The following is an 18588-nucleotide window of genomic DNA, read 5'->3' on the forward strand; positions in this document are numbered from 1 at the left end:
GAGGAAGAAATCTAACAGACCTTTTGCAAAACTTCTTGTGTCATTAAAAAAAATGGAAAATTTACCGCACGCCATTGCTGGTTGCAAGTCCAGCCTAGCGCTGTGCCAGTTTCTGCACACAATACCTCTACCCAAAAACCTTTCTAGCTGAAGTACATAATATTTGTTATTTGTGTATGCTTGAGGTAAATGTGCAGCAGGATTTCTCACACCGTTATAAAACCCACAAGGTCAGATGCGTTTCTTCAGGCAGAACTTTTTTTTCCACATTAATTGAAAGGGTGATGTTATCTTGTTTTCGTTCCTCCGTATCAGAAACCCTTGTAGAACTTTGAAACCTCCCGTGAACTGCCACTGCAATTGCCAGTTGTGAATTTTGTGGTCTATCTTCAAACATCAAGGTGATACCTTTATCTTAACACATGAGAAGAAGTGACCCACTTCTGGGAGGGAGACGCGAATAGGTACAGCTGTGTGATGATGCAGGATGTGAAGCGGGGCATGTGCTGGAAAGAGCTATTAAACCACTGTCTTCTGCCTCCGTTCTCCCTACAGTAAATCTGCATCAGATAGTAAACGAGGCAGTAATGATGAGCGATTCTCTTGCAATGGGCTGGGATCTGAAATCTCTCCTCAGACCCTTCTGCTTCCCAGCAGAGGTTTTTAGCCATAGGGCCTGATTTGTTACTTTTGGGGAGTTTCTCTATTGAGGGACAGGATTCTCCTGGACAAGATCACTTCGATTGCTGCCTTCTCTGCATGGGAAGTTTGTAGCTTTACAAACTTCAGAGTTACAGCTCCCACTGTAACTGCACTATTTCGTGCAAAAGGCACATGATGACTGCCTGGGTGGATTTGAAAATTGAGATAATCGTTGCAATATGTTAGGGCCTTACTCTGCTGAGCAAGTTGAAGCCCTGTTGGATGTGGAGGGTTTTTCACAGGATCTTTATTATCGAAAGCTCAAGTTCTACATGGATCCACATCTAGTCATGGCAGTTTTGGGAGGTTTCCTGCCACACACATTGAGATTTTCCTAAAGAAAAACAAAGGGAGTTTGTATGTCTGCTCATTGCCCATATTTCGTTTGGTTCCTTTGCAGAAGGAGAAGAAGAGCGGGCTGCTGAAACTTCTAGCAGGAGCATCAACAAAAAAGAAGTCACGCTCCCCACCGTCCGTGTCCCCCACACACGACCCCCAGGCAGCCATCGAAGGAGTCCTGCAAGGGGCGGTGGGACCCGAGCTCTCCTCCCTCTCCAGCCACGGCAGGGCCGGCTCGTGCCCTATCGAGAGTGAAATGCAGGGAGCCATGGGGCTGGAGCCTCTGCACAGGAAAACAGGCTCCTTGGATTTGAATTTTTCCATCCCTTCTCCTGCCAGGCAGCCCCTCTCTTCCATGGCAGCTATTCGGCCAGAGCCCAAGCCTTTGCCCCGGGAAAGGTAAGCTGTGTATCTCCCAAGGTCACCTGCATCCTCAGGGAGCATTTGGAGGAGGGCTGCAAGCTTAACTTACTCAAGGGTTGTTGCAGTTTTGCCGCCCTGTGGATTGACTGTAGGTGGCTCAGCCGTCTTTTAGGAAGACAGGGCTTACATGCATCTGTGTATTGAATATCTTTTGACACACTGTGCAGGTTTAATGTTCGTTGATTAAAAAAGTGGTAAGCAGCACCTGTCCATGACACCGTACAGCCCTGTCTAAATATGGAGGACAGCAGTGCTTTCTCAGCCCAAAGGCTGTAAATGCTGTTAGCAAAGGTCACTTTTTAAGTGGGATCCCTATGTTTTAATAAACTTATGGAGTTGTCGTGGCACTTCCTGCCTGGGGGTGACAGGGTGATGTGTTTGCTCATCAAGGCCCTTTCTGGCCTCTTCTGCAACACCAAAGACTGTTTCAAATTCTCCTTGTTTAGGATAATTACAGGTAGTGCCATCTTCAGTGGCCTGTTACCAAAACTGTAGCTCATTTCTAGAGAGGAGTGTACCAGTGATTCTGGAGCTCATTTCAGCAGGCTGCTCTGCGCCTTGGTACCTTAGAGTAACTGACCTTGCAAATCCGAAAAGAGTAGAATAGGAACACGAAAATACAAAAGCAGATGGAGAGAGAGAGAACTGACTAGAAACACCAGTACAGAAAAGAGCTAGGTTTCCATGTGCAAAGTCATATTGGCTTCAGGTAAATATTTTCTACAGGACTGCAGTTTGAGGACTGGGAAGGGAACAGATAATGCACTGATACGATGCTATTGAAATGCTTTCCACTCAAAAAGTGATTGAGGAGAACATGTTTTTTTACAAAAGCATCGAAGAGTTTTCAAAAAGCAGTTTAGGGAACTCTCTGGAGTTGATATTTAAAACAATTTTGGAACAACAGTAAAGTTCAAGAAGTTTGAAAGAAACTATTTTTGTCTGAGTATATGAAAGAGGCTGAAGGGAACGAACTGGGCAAGCCACCTGACCCTGAATCCAGTTGGGGTCATGGAGCAGATGATGCAGAGCATAATAAGGGATACTACAGGAGAGTTCATACCTTACACAGTGTTTTACTGAATGCAGGTTGAAATTTGGTTGGGAAGGTAACAATGACACTGTAACATATTTAAACTTTCCTAAGGCATGTGGTTTGTTGCCATAAAATGTCTTGCTGAGTAAACTGTACACAACAAACACAGCAGATACTCAGTGGATTGAAAACTGATTCACTGGCATCAAAGCTAACTCTAGATCAGAAATCACTAGAAAATGATTGTGTGTGTATGTATGTAGTATAGCGCAAAGAGAGTTGGGTCTTGGACCTGCACTGTCCAACATAAAGTCTTTGCTGGTGCAGAACGGAGGACTGAAGTGGGAGGTAGGTGATGAAGAGGGCAGACCCGTTGGTACAGAGCTAATTCAACGCATTGGTAAGGAGAACACAGAGTAACAGTATATTTCAGAAGAGCCAAATCTGAGGCAAAGTGGAGTGGCCTCAGAGAAGCATCATAAGAACGGTGGAAGATTTAAAACAATATACTTGCAGTGAGTGATACAGGGAGCTCTGGTACATCTGGTAAAGAGCAGGCTTAGGAATGGCTTGGTAACAGTCTGTAAGAGATTGCAGACAGGACAGACATGGGAATATTTTTAGTCTAGATTGGTCATTTTGTCTAAAAGAGATGCTGTTGTTGAAGCGCAGCTATTAGGCTTGAAGCAGAAATAAATACAGGCAAGTCCTTCAGCATTGTAACGAAGGCAGTGAGAGCAGACTGTCACAGTAGTCTCTTGTCCTTAAAATCCATGAAAAAGCAATTTAGTAAAAGGAGTGAGAAACCAGTCCCTATTTAGGTGCACTTAATTTGGTCTACATCAGTTTAAATTAATGCTATAAGAAAAGCTAAACCAATATAAACCAGATTTAGCACCAGTGTAACTAAATCAGTGGAATACTGCACCTTTACTTAAATGTAGCCATGAAAAGAAGCCAAGAAGAACATCTCCTGACGTCTCCAGAGCTGGCTGTTGAGGTGCTGCTCTCAAAGCTTTACTGTAGAGAAGTCCAGACACATTATTTAATATGCCAGGGATAGTCCCATATCCTACAAATTTCTCAGTTCACCTCAGGATGATCCGGATAGTGAAACATTTAACTGATGACAATTTTAAGTGGCAGAATAGAACCAGAGGGACATGGATTAGCTGTGTCTGCTCAGCCGTGCTGGAATCAGGAGTAAATACATTTAGATGGCTAAAACTGAGTAAATACTTCCAATTGCAGTATATGGTGGCAAGGAACTTACTCTGATTTTAAGCATTTTAATTCCTGAGTCTTAAATCCGAAAATAAGCTATAATTGAAGTAACCCTAATTATACACAGCAGGCAAGATTCTCTAATTGATTTATGAATTAACTTCCATATCATTGGTGTATCTGCATTCCTTAACTGATCATATGGGTTTTTTCATGCCCATAATGGGAAATATTAATTACCTCCATGCACTATGAAGGATAATGCTTAGTCCTGGAATGATCTGAGCAGATACATTAAACACTTGTCTCCTAGAAATTCATCCCACATCCATCTGTGCTCATTAAATCATCAAATTGCTCAGAAGTACCAAATTATACTTTTTTTTTCAACAAATCACGGTTTTCAAACCACTTGTTCTTTTCACATCTGGCAATGGAGGAATTCGCATTCGACGTCACTCAGCTCTGTATTTTGCTTGTTTGCATTTTGGTGCATTTCATCCGCACAGTAGGAGCAATTCTCTGAGAAAGAAAAGGGAGGAGAGGGAAAAAAAGGTTAGATAAACAGATTCAGATGCTGGACGAAATTTTGAAAAGCTGCAAAGCATTTCAGTGCACTTAGCTGTACTTGGCTTTCTGTCTCCCAACGCCCATCTGTGCGCACAGAGACAGAGCACTGAAAGGTTGGAAGAAGCAGCACATTCCTTAATATTTACGGCATTCGAAATGAGGCTCATGCAGGCAGCAGAGCATCGCTACTTCTCCCATAGCGGTCGGCTTGCAGCTCCAGCACTTGCCACATCCAGGCTACTGATCAAACCCGAGTGGTCATGCCACTAGCCTTTTTGGAGGTCCATTAAAAAGCTGTGATTGCTCGCGGCTTGACGGTCACTACTTAAGGGAAGAATTGCCTATTCTGCTGCCTGGCAGCGCAGCCCTTCGTCAGAATTGCAGCCAGTCAAACAAGAAGGTGAAGGGAGCTTTGCCCTCTCGGAGATGCTGCTAATGTTTATGCTTTCGTTCATTTTTTGTGCATGGGGAGAGTGAGGGAAACAATTATTTTGTCTTATCCTACTTGATAATCCAAAACGTGGTTAAGGATGCCTGGATTAGAAAGGAAATTGCTTCTAGCTCTCCTGTCATTTAGCCTTGACATGTAACTGGTTTGCTGGGATAGTTAGTGCCCATCTCTGCCTTCTGGGTGTAGTTTCCCACTACTGGTTTATAAAACCACCTTCCTTCAGCTGCTCTCTGCCATAAAGCATCCAGCAGTCCGAGCAGCAGAGTGGAGAAATTTCCCAGGTGTTGTCCTTGTCATTTTGTGTTGCCCTTGTCATTTTGTGTTGCCCTTGTCATTTTGTGTTGCAGTGATTGACTGTCAAGTGACTGCCCCATCAGGCTGCGTGTGCCCCACAGCCTCTTTTCCACCTGCTGCTCCATCCAATTTCTGCTGGTGCAAGAACCAGGACCTGTACAGGGATGCGCCTTGGTCAGGCAGAGCCTGGGCCACAGACTTGCCCACATCCCACTGACGCTGTCAGTTCACGTGGGAGAGGGGTGTGCTGTCTGCCTAGCAGTGCCTAAGCAAAATACTTTCCTTGCCACCCCCTTCAAGAAAATATGACTGTACATTAAGCAAAACAGGAGAGCTGAGCGTGCGTGTGTGTGTGCGTGAGTCATGTTCCCCTTGCTGCCTGGCACTGTTCCCAGATGCAAACCTGAGTAAAACATGTCACGCATTGTTGACTCTTTTATAGTAACTGGCACTAATTCTGCAATGTTATATTCTGATAAAGCGGTCGTATCCAGACTTACTGTCACGACTGGCAGATCTGTGCCATGTTTCTATGGTTTTCGTGGAGCATTCAAGCAAGTTGTAACTACAACAGTGCTGCAGAGTAAGATGGGAGCAGTCTTTAAAATAGACGCCTCTGTGTTTCCATGTATCCTTTCTACAAATCACTGCCATGTTAGAAATTGAGCTCCCAATTCAAGGAAGCATTCAAGCATGTGCTTAATGCCCATTGACTTCAATTTTGCTGCGCACTTCAATTTTGCTGGCACTTCTTTGCCAAAAGGGAAAGCAAAGGACAGGGTTTTCCTTTCCTGGAAAGTGATACTAGAGAAATGACCCCAGGAGTAATTTCTGACTGAACAGGGACATGTATGCACATGGTTAAGTGCTTCTCTGACTAGGAATACCTGCCTTAGGACTGAGAAACTAGAATTAACTCTCTCAGAAACTGAATCCTGCAATATTTCCAGCAGAAGGGTAAAAGATCCAACTGAGATTTGTTCTTCTAAGGCTGCTGATTCAGACACCGTAATATGGTGAAGCGGGTTCTGGCTTGTAGCATGCAGAGGCACTTTGCAGGTCTCTGCAGTCTGCCACTAAAAGCATGGAGAAATAGAGCTCCACCGGTAAGCAGGAGCAGTGGTTAACTGGGCTAGATGTCTCATTTTCACCAAGTATCTATCCCACACAAAACTAACTGTGCAACCCTAACACACAAGGGACCTGTTGGAGTCACAGGACTGGACTCCTGAAACCTGTCCTGAGTGCATGATACTTTGACAAACAGAAACCTGCATTAAGCATCCGAACTCAAGCACTCTGAATGGGACTGGATTGGAGGTTAGCCCTGCAGACCTAATTTGCCTCATTGTACATCTGTTTTCCTAAGTTTCTCTGGCTCCACCAGTGTCCTGGGTGCACGTATTTACTCATTGAGCAGACACTCAGTATTTTGGGTTTTTTTTCCTCAGTGTCCAGGCCTGAGCCCAGCTCTTAATTACTGATCAGTTCTGATCAATACTGTTCAATGCCTGTCTGTGCACACTGACAGAGAGCCTGCATGAGTAATTTAGACCAGACAACTGACTCCTACGCAGCTAGGGTGCATGAGATGAGTCTTACGCTGTGGAAAGTGTGGCACGAGGCTTTGCAGCTGGAGGAGTCAGAGAAGCCACTTTGCCCGCACCTGCGCTACTCTGAGTTTCGCAGTGGTTACTTACTAGACATCCTCCAACCTCTGCGAAAGATGGGTTCCATGTCAGAGCCTTGACTCATGTCCAGAGCGGGACATCTTGTGCACTAAATGAAGCAGGCATCCTATGGGAAAAATAGTATGCAATCATGTAATGAAAGATTATACTGCACACAAGCAAAAGTGAAGTCATGGGCAATTTTAGTTGCCTGTTTCTTGATCTCAGATGCATGGGTGCAAAACATTCCTGTTCTGTTAAGGTAGTGGATGTCTTTATGCATCTACATACATGACATTTTTAGTCAGTTTGTTTTTTAAAAGAAACAAAACCGGAGCTTCCATCATGTAACATGTATTTGAGGTTAGGAGTCTTAGCTGCAGATGCCAGCAGCGGTAGCAAAGTGAGAGCTGGGTGGGAGAGGCATTTCTTTTGACTGCAAGGACGAGTGCTGTGAAGACATGGGGCAGCAGGATTCCCAGGTCTTTGCTGACAGCAGAGGGACAGAGGTGATGGACCCATTCCCAGCTCTCAGTGAGTTAATTGCTGCCAGGGTCCCCATCCCACCCTCAGCCCCAGGGCCAGCCTCTGCCCCTGCAGTCTCCTGTCCCACGGGATGTCATGTCCCAGCCCCAGGCTCCCTCCCACCAAGGCTCTTTACTCTCCCAGACTCAGTTCAGCACAGCTGCCCCCCCCCAGCAGCCATACCCACACCTGCTGTCAGGGCTTCCAGTTTTCATCATGGTCCCATTTCTCCCTCGGCTCCCAGTTTTTCTCCCATCAGCCTCCCTCACCCTCCACCCCCTCCCTCGCCTTACCCCGCTCTCCAGCTCCCTGAGATTTCCCTGCTCAGGCAAACACCGTCCCCTGTCCTTGCTGATACTGCTCTCAGCCTCTCCTCATGTATTTTCTCTTGGGCACTGAGGACTCTCCCCAGGCCACTGCCCATCCCGGACAGTCCCCTCTGAGGATGAAGTGCCCAACCCAAGGATGCCACAGCAGCCAGCAGTGGGGAAGTCCAACATCAAGTCTGTTCCCTGAGAGAAAAACATGAGAAGAGCCCATTGCTGGGGAAGGAAGAGAAATGCAACCTCTGAGGTCCCTCACAGCTAGGACATTTTGGAGCATGAATCAGCAGAGATTTTACCTTCAGTGCTCAAACAAGGCTCTACTAAGCGTGTGCCATTTTGGGGTGGTTTGAATGCTTTTAGCCTGGCCGAGAGCAGGTGATTTTCTGAAGGAACACCATCCTTGACAGATCAGTCGGGCCACAGGACAGGTCTTTGCTCCCAAGTATGGGGACCCGAGAACAGTTTGTGGAAGCCCTCACCTGGGTCCTGCTGGTGCTGCAAAAACCCTCATGTTATTCCTGGAGGTGATGAGACCATTTGGGCTGAATGTGGGACCCTCAGCCTGACACGGTCAACAGCTGCGGAGAGTTTGAGCCAAAAGGGTTAACATTTGGCAGAATTATAACTGCCAAATCGAAAGTACGATTTGCAACAGAAAATACCGAACGTTGTTAATAACAGGCAGAGGTGGTTGCCACACTTGTCATCACAATTGTTGCCCAGCTAATTAGCATTTTTAAAAGTTGGTAATTTAGAGGTGTAATGTGACACCGACAAAGTTGAGATTGCTCTGAGAGCCATCTAAAATGCCAGGAAGCAGTTTGGTGTAAGAAGAAAACCTACAGTTTTATAGTAGCTTCTCAAAGAGGGGACAAAAGGGGAAATGAAAAGGGGGGATATAAATAGAAGTATAGAGGACTGCCTTTTTGGGAGTGAGGGAGGATGTCTGGGAGGGAAAAGAAGAGCTCTTTTCTGCCAAAAAAATATGGCTAATATATGTATGTGCAATTCAGTTCCAGAGGATAAACTAGGCTGAGATGCCACCTGGAGGTCTGGACGGGCAGCACGGCAGCGACCTGCTGGCCCTCACCAGGCTGCCTCTCCCAGGCCCCGCTTCAAAAGCCTCTCAAGAGAAAAAGCATCTTTTTCCATCTCTCACGGAGGATTTCTTAACCGATTTGCAAGCTCTTTCGTATCTAAGATTTTGTTATTCTATCAAAAACACTTTAGTGCTATCCTATAATGTACCGTAGTTAATTCAATTTAAACCGTAGCGTTTGGGGTTTCCTTAAATGGGAAAAAGTATTTCATTTGGTAATGCAGCGACTGAGATTTATTTTCCTAAATCTCTACGGAGATGCTGTGCAGAACCCCTTTTATGACGATGGGCACATTCCTGTTGAGTGTAACCTCCCTCCTCATGTGAACCATTTAGGGACCAGCAGCTCCTCACTCCTAGGATGTAATCTGGCTTTAAAAGGATGGCTCCGTGCTTAAGGTATGACATGAGGTGTTGGCAGTCCCAGATGGGTCTTTGGGGCCACCCTGCCCAGGACACCACCTTTTTCTTTGTTTCTGTTTCCTGATCTGCCAAAAGGGCCTGCGAATACCTCTGCACCACCTGGCTGCTGTTGAGGTCCAACTCTTCTTTCTCAAAGCCTCTTGAGGTCCTGGTGCAGAGCTCCAACGCACTGTGATTGTGCATAGAGTTGCGAGATCTGAAACTTGGCATCATCTTAGCTACAATTGTTCCACTCTGATAATTTAATTAATCAACACTGCAGCAGAGTGTTTGAAATAATGTGTGCATTCATTTGCATAATGGCTGTAATTGGCAAAGCTTCATAATATAAGTGTAGCGGATCGACAGATGATAGTGTGATAGACCATATTCCTGCAGCCAGCCAGCAGCACACGTTTCAACCTCTGTTATTTGCTTTTCCACAGAGGAAGGAAGTGACAACTAGATTTGTTGACCAAGAGACAGAGAAGACCGGCAGAGTCTTGATGGGACTTGAACACATATATTTTCTACATGACTGTGTTGCTGTGTCAAGATAAAAAGGCCATAGTCAGGTTTTAGAGCAGAATCTCCACTCCAAATGGAGTTAAATGTTTTTCCAAGTAACGGGATGTTTGGCCGCGAAGATGTCCATAGAGCCAAAGCCTGTATTGTCACTGTCCTGAGCAACATCCGCAACGAAAATTAGCGACTGCCACTGGAGAGCCCCTTGCTTTGGTACCATCTCACTGGGAATGGCCTCAGGGAGTGGTCCAGAGCCTCCAGGGCCCATTGAAGTTAGTCGTCTAGGATAGGATATTATTTTAAATACATACTTGCCTTGTAACAAACATGACTGAGGCATCAGTGGCCATGCAGTGGTTGTGGAAATATTAATCCTCAGGAGATGGGCTTCAGGTAATCAATTGGCATCTTTTAACTATCTTACTGTATTCATTACTTTGCGTTTAGCAAGACAGTTATTGACTGTTAACCAAATGCCAGATGACTGCAAAAGTACCTGTGCTGAAGAAAAAAAACAGTGTAGCAGAAATATATTCCCTACTATGCACAGAACTGCATTGATATAAAAAGGCCCGGTCTGTGCTCTCAGGAGGACGCCTGCTGATAAGCCTGAGTGCAGAATAGCTGTATCAGGATCAGACCCGTCATTGCTTCATTGAAATGAAGTGACACTTGAAAACTAAGTTCCCAGAGAGCCCTGTGAATAGTTCAGGACAGGGGCTCCCTGTTGGTTTGGAGAGTGCTTTGAAAGTCATTTGATATGTCTCAATTTTAGCTTCCCTTCCAAGTTTGAGGGACCCAAAGTACATTCTCAAGAAACATAATAAGAATAAAAATGTGAACTGCTTTAGCTAACCTCTGCCAATATCACAGGCAGTTGGTGGGAGCACTGCAAACCCCATTTTTCATCACCAGTGGACAAGGGAAGAGCTATGGATGTCATCTATCTGCAAGGCCTTTGACACAGTCCCCCACAACATTGGTCTCTCTAAATTGGAGATGGATTGGATGGTGGACTGTTTGGTGGATAAGGAATTGGTTGGATGGTCACATCCAGAGAGTAGTGGTCAAAGGCTCAATGTCTGGATGGAGATCGGTGATGAGTGGTGTCCCTCAGGGCTCCATACTGGGACCAGTACTGTTTAATATCTTTATCAATGACACAGACAGTGGGATCGAGTGCACCCTCAGCAAGTTTGCGGACAACACCAAGCTGAGTGGTGAGGTTGACAGGCCTGAGGGATGGGATGCCATCCAGAGGGACCCGGACAAGCTCAAGAAGTGGGCCTGTGTGAACCTCATGAGGTTCAACAAGGCCAAGTGCAGGATCCTGCACCTGGGTCAGGGCAATCCCCGGTATCAATACAGGTTGGGGGATGAAGGGATAGAGAGCAGCCCTACAGAGAAGGACTTGGGGGTACTGGTGGATGAAAAGTTGGACCTGACCCGGCAATGTGTGCTTGCAGCCCAGAAGGCCAACCATACCCTGGGCTGCATCAAAAGCAGTGTGGCCAGCAGGTCGAGGGAGGTGATTCTGCCCCTCTGCTCTGGTGAGATCCCATCTGGAGTACTGCATCCAGCTCTGGGATCCTCAGCACACGGACCTGTTGGAGCGGGTCCAGAGGAGGGCCACAAAAATGATCAGAGAGATGGAGCGCCTCTGCTATGAGGAAAGGCTGAGAGAGCTGGGGTTGTTCAGCCTGGAGAAGAGAAGGCTCCAGGAAGACTTTATTGCAGCCTTTCAGTACTTAAAGGGGCCCTATAAGAAAGATGGGGACAGACTTTTTAGTAGGGTCTGGTAGATTCAGACTAGATATAAGGAAGAAATTTTTGACGATGATGGTGGTGAAACACTGGAACTGGTTGCCCAGAGAGGTGGTAGATGCCCCATCCCTGGAAACATTCAAGGTCAGGTTGGACAGGGCTCTGAGCAACATGATCGAGTTGAAGATGTCCCTTGCTCATTGCAGGGGGGTTGGACTAGATGACCTTTAAAGGTCCCTTCCAACCCAAACCATTCTATGATTCTATGATTTTTGGATGGAGCAGATGCAGTGCTGACTGAGATGTGTTACAGCAGAGGCAAGCACAACGCTGGAAGAAAGTGTCTGAGTCCCTGGTGCAGGACCACTGCAAATAGTCCAGCCATTTGACAATACCTTCCTGCTTTCATGGTCTGGCTCTGGAGTATGTCCTGATCAAGTCTCCAGTCAAGCTGGCTAGAAATCTCCCCGTCATACTGAGCTTTAGCAGAAAATGTAGCTGCATCAGATACAACTGGTGTGCGAAATGTAACTTATTGATGTTTCCAAAAGTATTTGTCCCCAAGATTTCTGGTTCTGGTGCCTGGCTGCTCCCATCAGGTGCAGGCTCAACCGCTGGCTGACCAGGTCTTCGCATTTTTGTCTCCAAAGGTACCGCGTTGTGGTCCCGTACCCGCCGCAGAGCGAGGCTGAGATCGAACTGAAGGAAGGTGATATTGTGTTTGTGCACAAGAAACGGGAGGACGGCTGGTACAAAGGGACATTGCAGAGAAATGGCAGGACGGGCCTCTTCCCCGGCAGCTTTGTCGAGAGCTTCTGAGGACGGCTCGCCACTCTCTCAACTGGAGGAGTTTTCAGGGGAAACTGCATAGCACAAGAAGAGACAGCAAAGGGAAACTGGACTGATGACCACTGCCATTTTTATTTCCAAAGACTCGCCCCCAGGCCCTTCAGTCTACAGCTCTGGAGACGCAGTGCCCCGCTGTGCTCCTGAGATTGCGTGCGGTGCATACAGTGGTATGTCGAAGTAGTGCCTTCCACCTGGAATCACAGACTGAAAGGACGCCCATCTGGACTGTACGTAACCTAAATGCCGGCTGTTAACCCTTTGTGTAAATTATAGAGAAGATATCTTTAAAAAAAAATTAAGAGGAAAGTTGTTATATTGCTGTAACTTATTTGTCAGAGCTGCAGTGTTCTTATTACTGGCCTATGCAAGATGGATTTGAGAGTTCAAGGAGGTGTGCTAGGAAGCTCTTAAACTGGGATTTCATTTTTCCCAAGGGAAAAAGAGGGAGGGGAGGGTGGAGAAAACCCAAGCTAAAGATAGGTGCATCATCGTGCAAGAAAGAATGAGGAGTCCAAAATGTTAATGTCATGCTTTCTATATACCTCAAAGATATGCTGCGCAAGTTTGTCAGTGAGTGTGTTAGTGCTCAGAGTCCCACACCACCCGGTGTCCTGGCGCTGCCGCCGGGGAGGTCCTGGAGGAAGGACGACTCCACCATTAAACGGTGGTTATTTGAGCAGAATCCCTTTTGCCTGTCTTCTGCCCTTATTATATGCAGCATGGATTTTTGTCCTTCAGTATCACTTTCCATTGCTTTTTTGTATGACATACCTTTTTACTGTAAGAATTGCTCTACTTTATATATATTCCTACTAGATCAGACATTTCCTCTTTTTCATACATCTGGTGCTATTTTTTTTAATTGTTAAAGATTTGGTTTGGTTAAACAGAGAGGCTGCAACAAGATTTGCATTCAACATATGAAATTAGAAACGTACCTGAAAATCGAGATCAGATTGCTTGTTCATGCTTCATAGAGGAAAAGAGAAAAAGCCGCTTGGTCACCGACAAATATCCCTGGGGGAGCGTGCCTGTGCGACATGCATGCGCTCGCTCTCCCCTGCGTATTTAGAGCGGCTGAAGACCCACACTGAAGCACAGCGTTCTGTCTGGAGAGTGGTAATTACTCCAGAATTGGAAGTAATTCCCAGAGGAGTAATTTTATTTGACTTTTTCATGGCAATAAGAAGAACACTGCAGGTTCTAGCACACACAGGGACCGTGGAGTTTTCCTCTGTCGTTGCATCACGGAGACGAGAGCTGATCTGCGATGGCTGTAACTAGCGTTATCGAAATGTGATTTCTTACTGTAGAAATGTACAGTTCTGGAGACTGTTCGATTTCTTAATGTGGTCAAGCTACAATACAAACTGTATCAGGCAATATAAGCTTCCATCTACCAGGGACTTAAAGGTGCAATAAATGTAAAGCGAGTTTAGCCCGTTATTCATGTGAAGCAGAATGAGAAAAAATTCCGTAATGCGATTGCGAGAGTATTTAAAAAGACATCGGCTCTTGAGGAAGGAAACGTGATGAAAGGCTTTTCGTAGCTGTATCCATACCTTGCCTTTGCCAGCGGCTGGCTGTTTGCCAAAGCCCACATGTGGTGGTCGTTTAAAAGCGTGTCGGAGGCACTGTAACCTGGAGATGATCTTATTAAAAGGAAGAGGCCCAGTGGGTGAACATCATTACTGCGTTACCAGTATTTCGTATGCGAAGGTGTAAGTTTTGTTTTCATTCAAGCCATGTATACTAGTACATATCAAACCCCATGTAAGTGAGCGGTCCTGTTTAAGTTCAGCTCCGTGACTTTGTTCTCTGTAAAATAAGTTTCTTCTTGCTGTCACACGTAACAAATCGATTCCAGAAACACAGTCCATGGCCAAGTATAGCACCTTCAAACAGGGAGGCATCATTTTCAGGGTGTTTCTTTTTATACTTAATGTTGCCGCATTTGTTCATAGTCCAGATTGTAATGAGTCAGCCACTAAAACTTTAGTTACTGTTGAGAGGAAATTGCCTTTTTATAACCAATAAGAGACTGAAGAAACGTCTTCTGGAAAGACTTGCTTGAGACTAGAGCCATATCTGTCCACTTATTTGGTCCAGATCAGAACTGGTATCACTGCACCTCCAACAGTAAACTGCACAGTTAGCGAGTCAGCAACGCCAAGATGCATGTTATCGATGCCAATAAAAATTCTGGGTTAGATCTGTCAGAGATGAGGAGATTTTTTCTGACAACTTAGAGTGGTTAAAGCTCTCTTAAAATTCTGTTCCGTGGGTGTATTTACTACACTCAGAAAAATGAAACAGGATGATGGCTTGCTTGCTACCTATTGTGTTTAGCCAGATGTAAAATGGTTCCAGACTTCCACCTTTTCATGCTCTAACATGTTCTAACAGGACAAAAGTTGGTGTGTGAGAAGATCAAGGAAAACACGCAGACGTCGTGTCATGAAATCAGTGGTTTAAAACATATTTTGCAGGGAGGATGATGGATTTTTTTTAATGGACGACAACCCTGCCAGTCATACCTCCCGCAAGGAAAAATATTTGGGGCGGGGGATGTGTTTCTATTTTGATAACAGCTGTTTCTGGCCCCTGTTTATTGCTTATCATCACAGTTTGGGTTACTGAGTAATCTTCTTGGACAAATCACTTCCATGCCAGGAGCACAAGTGCAGAACTTCAGACAGCTCAGTGATACGAAACCGTGACCCAGTGCCATTTGGAAAGTCCTGGACTGAGAGAGGTTCGACTCGTCCTGTGGTCTAATTTTTACCTGTCATACCAGGGAAAGGGGGAGGAGGGGGCATCTGCATCTCCTACAATGGGGGGAAAAAAAGAAAAGACTCCTTCTGGTGGCCTCAGTTTGTAAAATGCCAGGTTTGCTCTTCTAGAAATGGGTTCAAGTAATTGAACAATTCCTTTGAACTTTGCACAGCTCAGAAAATGTTTTTGTTATACATGAATGTTAACGTGATTTAGGAAATGTTGGCGGATATGAGTACAAATGAACTACAATGACTGTGTTTCTGATTCTTTAAATAAAATAAACATTAAGGCAACTTGACTGAGGTTTCTTTCTCTATTAGATGGCAAGTGAACTAGCAATGTAAGTGGCTCTGGGGTTCACAAGGAAAACAGGGAAGACCCCTCTGCAAACCCTGCTCTTTTTGAGCTGTCCCTACATCTCCTTTGCTTTCAGTAGTAATTCCCACATGAATAAAGGTGAGTTAAAGGTAAGAGATGCCTGAGCAAAAGTTAGAATCTCTTTCTGGATCTTCTTTTGGCAGATCTGGGATTCTTCACAATGTTTAGAAGTTAACACTTAGCTTACATGCAGAGAAAAAGTGTGTAGGTCCAGAGAAAGAGAGCGGGGACAGGCTAGGAAGAGGAACTAAGGTGGCGAGGGCAAGGCTATGGCAGAGAGGTTGGGAGGGGATGCAGCACCAGAAGCTTTTGCAAGGAAAAGAGCAGCCTCTAATCCTGCTAGCGGGCCTCAGGAGGGCTCGGTGGTCCCCTGGTGGGTTGAGCAGGTTTGTGGGCAGAGGAAGACCCCCTTCCTCCTGCCCCTGGCTTGGGCACCGTGCTGGAAGAGTCCACGTGTCCTCCAGTCTACGTACAGCCAAGGAACCGGGAGAGAGGGAAGGACCTGGTTGTACCCCGGCCATCCGAACGTCCCCCTAGCCCGGGTGAGGGGCGTAAGCCCATTTTGCACGAGGCCCGAGCTTCCCATTCAGCAGCACAGAGCAGGGCATCTGGAGGGGAGCACGCACTGGGTCTGGATGTGTTTGCCGTGATTCATCTGGGAGATGTCCTTGAGGAAGAGGCACCTGCAGGTGGTGATTCACTGCCGCGGTTGGGAGCACGCAGGGCAGGGAGGAGCCACGCTCAGCCGGCTCACCAGGGCATCTTTGTCATGGGCTTGCTGAAGGCAGCCACCCCTCCAGCGAGGTGACACGAGTCTCTCTTTGCCTCAGCTGGATCCTGAGTCAAAATCCTGAAACGTGGGAGCCGCAAGAATTTAAACGTAGGCAGGCAACGTCCCTCCCTCTGCTCGGCCTCACCGGCTGCCCTGCCCGACAAGCAGCGTGGTGCAAAATGCTGCACAGAGGAGCCTGCCAGCTATTTCCAAGCTGGGCTGGAGCACCGGTCCCCTCCACGCTTCGCTGGGTCCCGCTCCTCTGGCATCTCTCCGTCCCGCACTGCCAGCACATGCCGCACACCTCGCCCAGCCTTCGCACCGCACGCCGCCCTTTGCTCCTGCTCCAGCGCCTCATAGGAATCCCAGTCATGTTTTGAAAGAAAAATAATCATCATAAAATTGTTACATGGCTTGACTATTCCTAAACGCTCATGGAGAGCAGAACCACCTGGACAACATCTGCAGGGCTTTCCTGCAGCCAAAAGCTCTTTCTGACATTAGCAGCTCCTTATAACATGGTGAACCTGGCAGCTACACAGCTTGGCTAGTTGGTGCCAAACCAAATAAATGAGCTGTACTAGCAGGGAAGCCAAGAGGTGATACAGTCTGGAGAAGGCCCTGTCCTCGCATCCCAGCCTTTCATGTAGCAAAAGTAACTTTCCAAGTGGTCACAGATGTATTTCCAATCACTGCGGTGTGGGTGTCTCTCCTCCCTTCAGAAAACAACTTGATTTTTCTCAGCCGTTGAGCAGCACCACCTGCCCCACGCTGCCACAGAGGGGCTACGAGCCAGGCCACCAAGGGGCTTGCACCACGGGGGTCCTCTCGCCCCCCAACCCTCCCAGCTGCGGCAGACATCCTGCATGTCCCCTTCATGTTTACAGGTACAGCCCAGTTGCAGGTGGGCCCATCCCTACTTGGATCTCTTCGTTGCTCCCACCCCACAGAGACCCCCGCAGCCCCAGGGAAAGGCAACCAGCATCCCATTGACTTGGCAAGGGAGCGACTGAAAGGTGTTCCCAACACAAATGGCTCTTTTGCACCAGCCAAGACGTGACGCGGTGTTTTTGCAAAGGCAAAAGAAACAGTCTTGCATGCAGGATTACGAGCTTTGCAACCTCCTGTGTGGACATATATGTGCGTATTTGCAGAAAAAACCCACAAGCAAGGAGGGCAGCCAGGGAGCAGGGCTGCCCCAGTGGTACCAGCCCGCCCCTCTTAGATAGGGCATTGGAAAGGGGGGCTGGCTTTTTAATTAGGGGTGAGTGTCCTCAGGGAAATGCTATGCCCAGGCAAACCTCAGTGCTGTCGGCACTGCACAGCTGGGGAAGGTACCAGCTGCAGCCCAGCAAAAGATGGGGGAGAGCCATGGGGAAGCTCCCTTCAGCAGTGAAGTTACTGTCACCCATGGACTCCCTATGGGGAGTGCAGCAGTGATGGGGAGCAATGCTAAATGATGGGGGAGAGGAAAAATGAGGCCATTAAGACAGCAGTGAAGGGGGGAGTGCCTTCAGCTTACTGTCAGAGAAGGAAAACATATTAAATTTGCGTTTCCTATCTGCACAAGAGCTTGGTAAAACTGGTGCCAGTCACGTCGGTGCGTGCAATCCCCCGGCAGGCCCCAGGAGTGCAGTTTTGGGGTGTGCATGGGGTGTGCATGGCAGCGGTGGAGGGCAGTCCCATCGCCAGGAGGGCACATCCTCTGCCATCCCACCCAGCCAGGAAGGGCCACAATGAGCACTTGGGGGCCAGGGTCCTGGAGGAGGGTGCAGGCACAGCCCAGGGGACTACGGGAACAGGGCAGTGTGTGGCAGTACATCTCCACCTGCTGAGCGGACACGTGTCGTACCAGCCCCGAGGAAACCCTCTGGGGCTCTGGCTCCGGCTCCGGTGCTGCATCAGATTGGGAGTCAAAGCCCGACACGTCCCCACTGCTGTTCCCGACCCGGGCGTGAGGACCCTGCCCCACATCACCGCTGCCTCTGCGAAGCGCTCAGGGCTGACTCGTGTGTGTGATGCTGCACAGCCAAGGGGTCCGCAAGCTGCCCCCCATCCCTTTGCTTTCTCCCCAGCAATAGCAGAAAGGCATTCACTTGCTCTTCCTCATGGGTATGCTGAATTTGCCCTGCAGCTGCCCACTGGAAAATAAGCCTAGCAGACAGGGGGGGCAATTTGTTAAGGTTTTCCCCTTCCCCTCCCCAGATAATTGCCTGGGATCTGCATTAATTGAAACATAAATTGACTGCCACGCTGCTAAATGACAATCAGGTTTTGTTTGACAGAGCTGGGAAGTATCTTATCCTGAACATTGGCACCGAACAATCTAAATGCAAATTGCAAAATGTTTGGGGGTAAGGAGGCTGTTTATCTTCTGATGAGGTTATATGATAATGCAGAGAGGGGCGAGAATTGCCTTTCAGTTCCTAAAGGCTATCAAAACGTGTGACGGTTAAACTGT

General features: G+C 47.2%; 1 protein-coding gene across 1 annotated transcript in view; it reads left to right on the forward strand.

Moving 5' to 3' along the window:
- Positions 1-15250, forward strand: part of SH3RF3 (SH3 domain containing ring finger 3) — a 253550-nt gene extending 238300 nt beyond the window's left edge. Inside the window, exons 9-10 of the mRNA XM_087759057.1 lie at positions 1103-1440; positions 12001-15250. Coding sequence (XP_087615183.1) covers positions 1103-1440; positions 12001-12169 — 507 coding nt within the window. The 3' untranslated portion in view covers positions 12170-15250. The remainder of the gene's footprint in view (positions 1-1102; positions 1441-12000) is intronic.
- Positions 15251-18588: the final 3338 nt, after the last annotated feature.

Source organism: Nipponia nippon, unplaced genomic scaffold (assembly GCF_047370975.1).
Source record: "Nipponia nippon isolate SJK-2023a ecotype South Korea unplaced genomic scaffold, ASM4737097v1 scaffold_2, whole genome shotgun sequence".
In the NCBI taxonomy this organism is placed as follows: Eukaryota; Metazoa; Chordata; class Aves; order Pelecaniformes; family Threskiornithidae; genus Nipponia; species Nipponia nippon.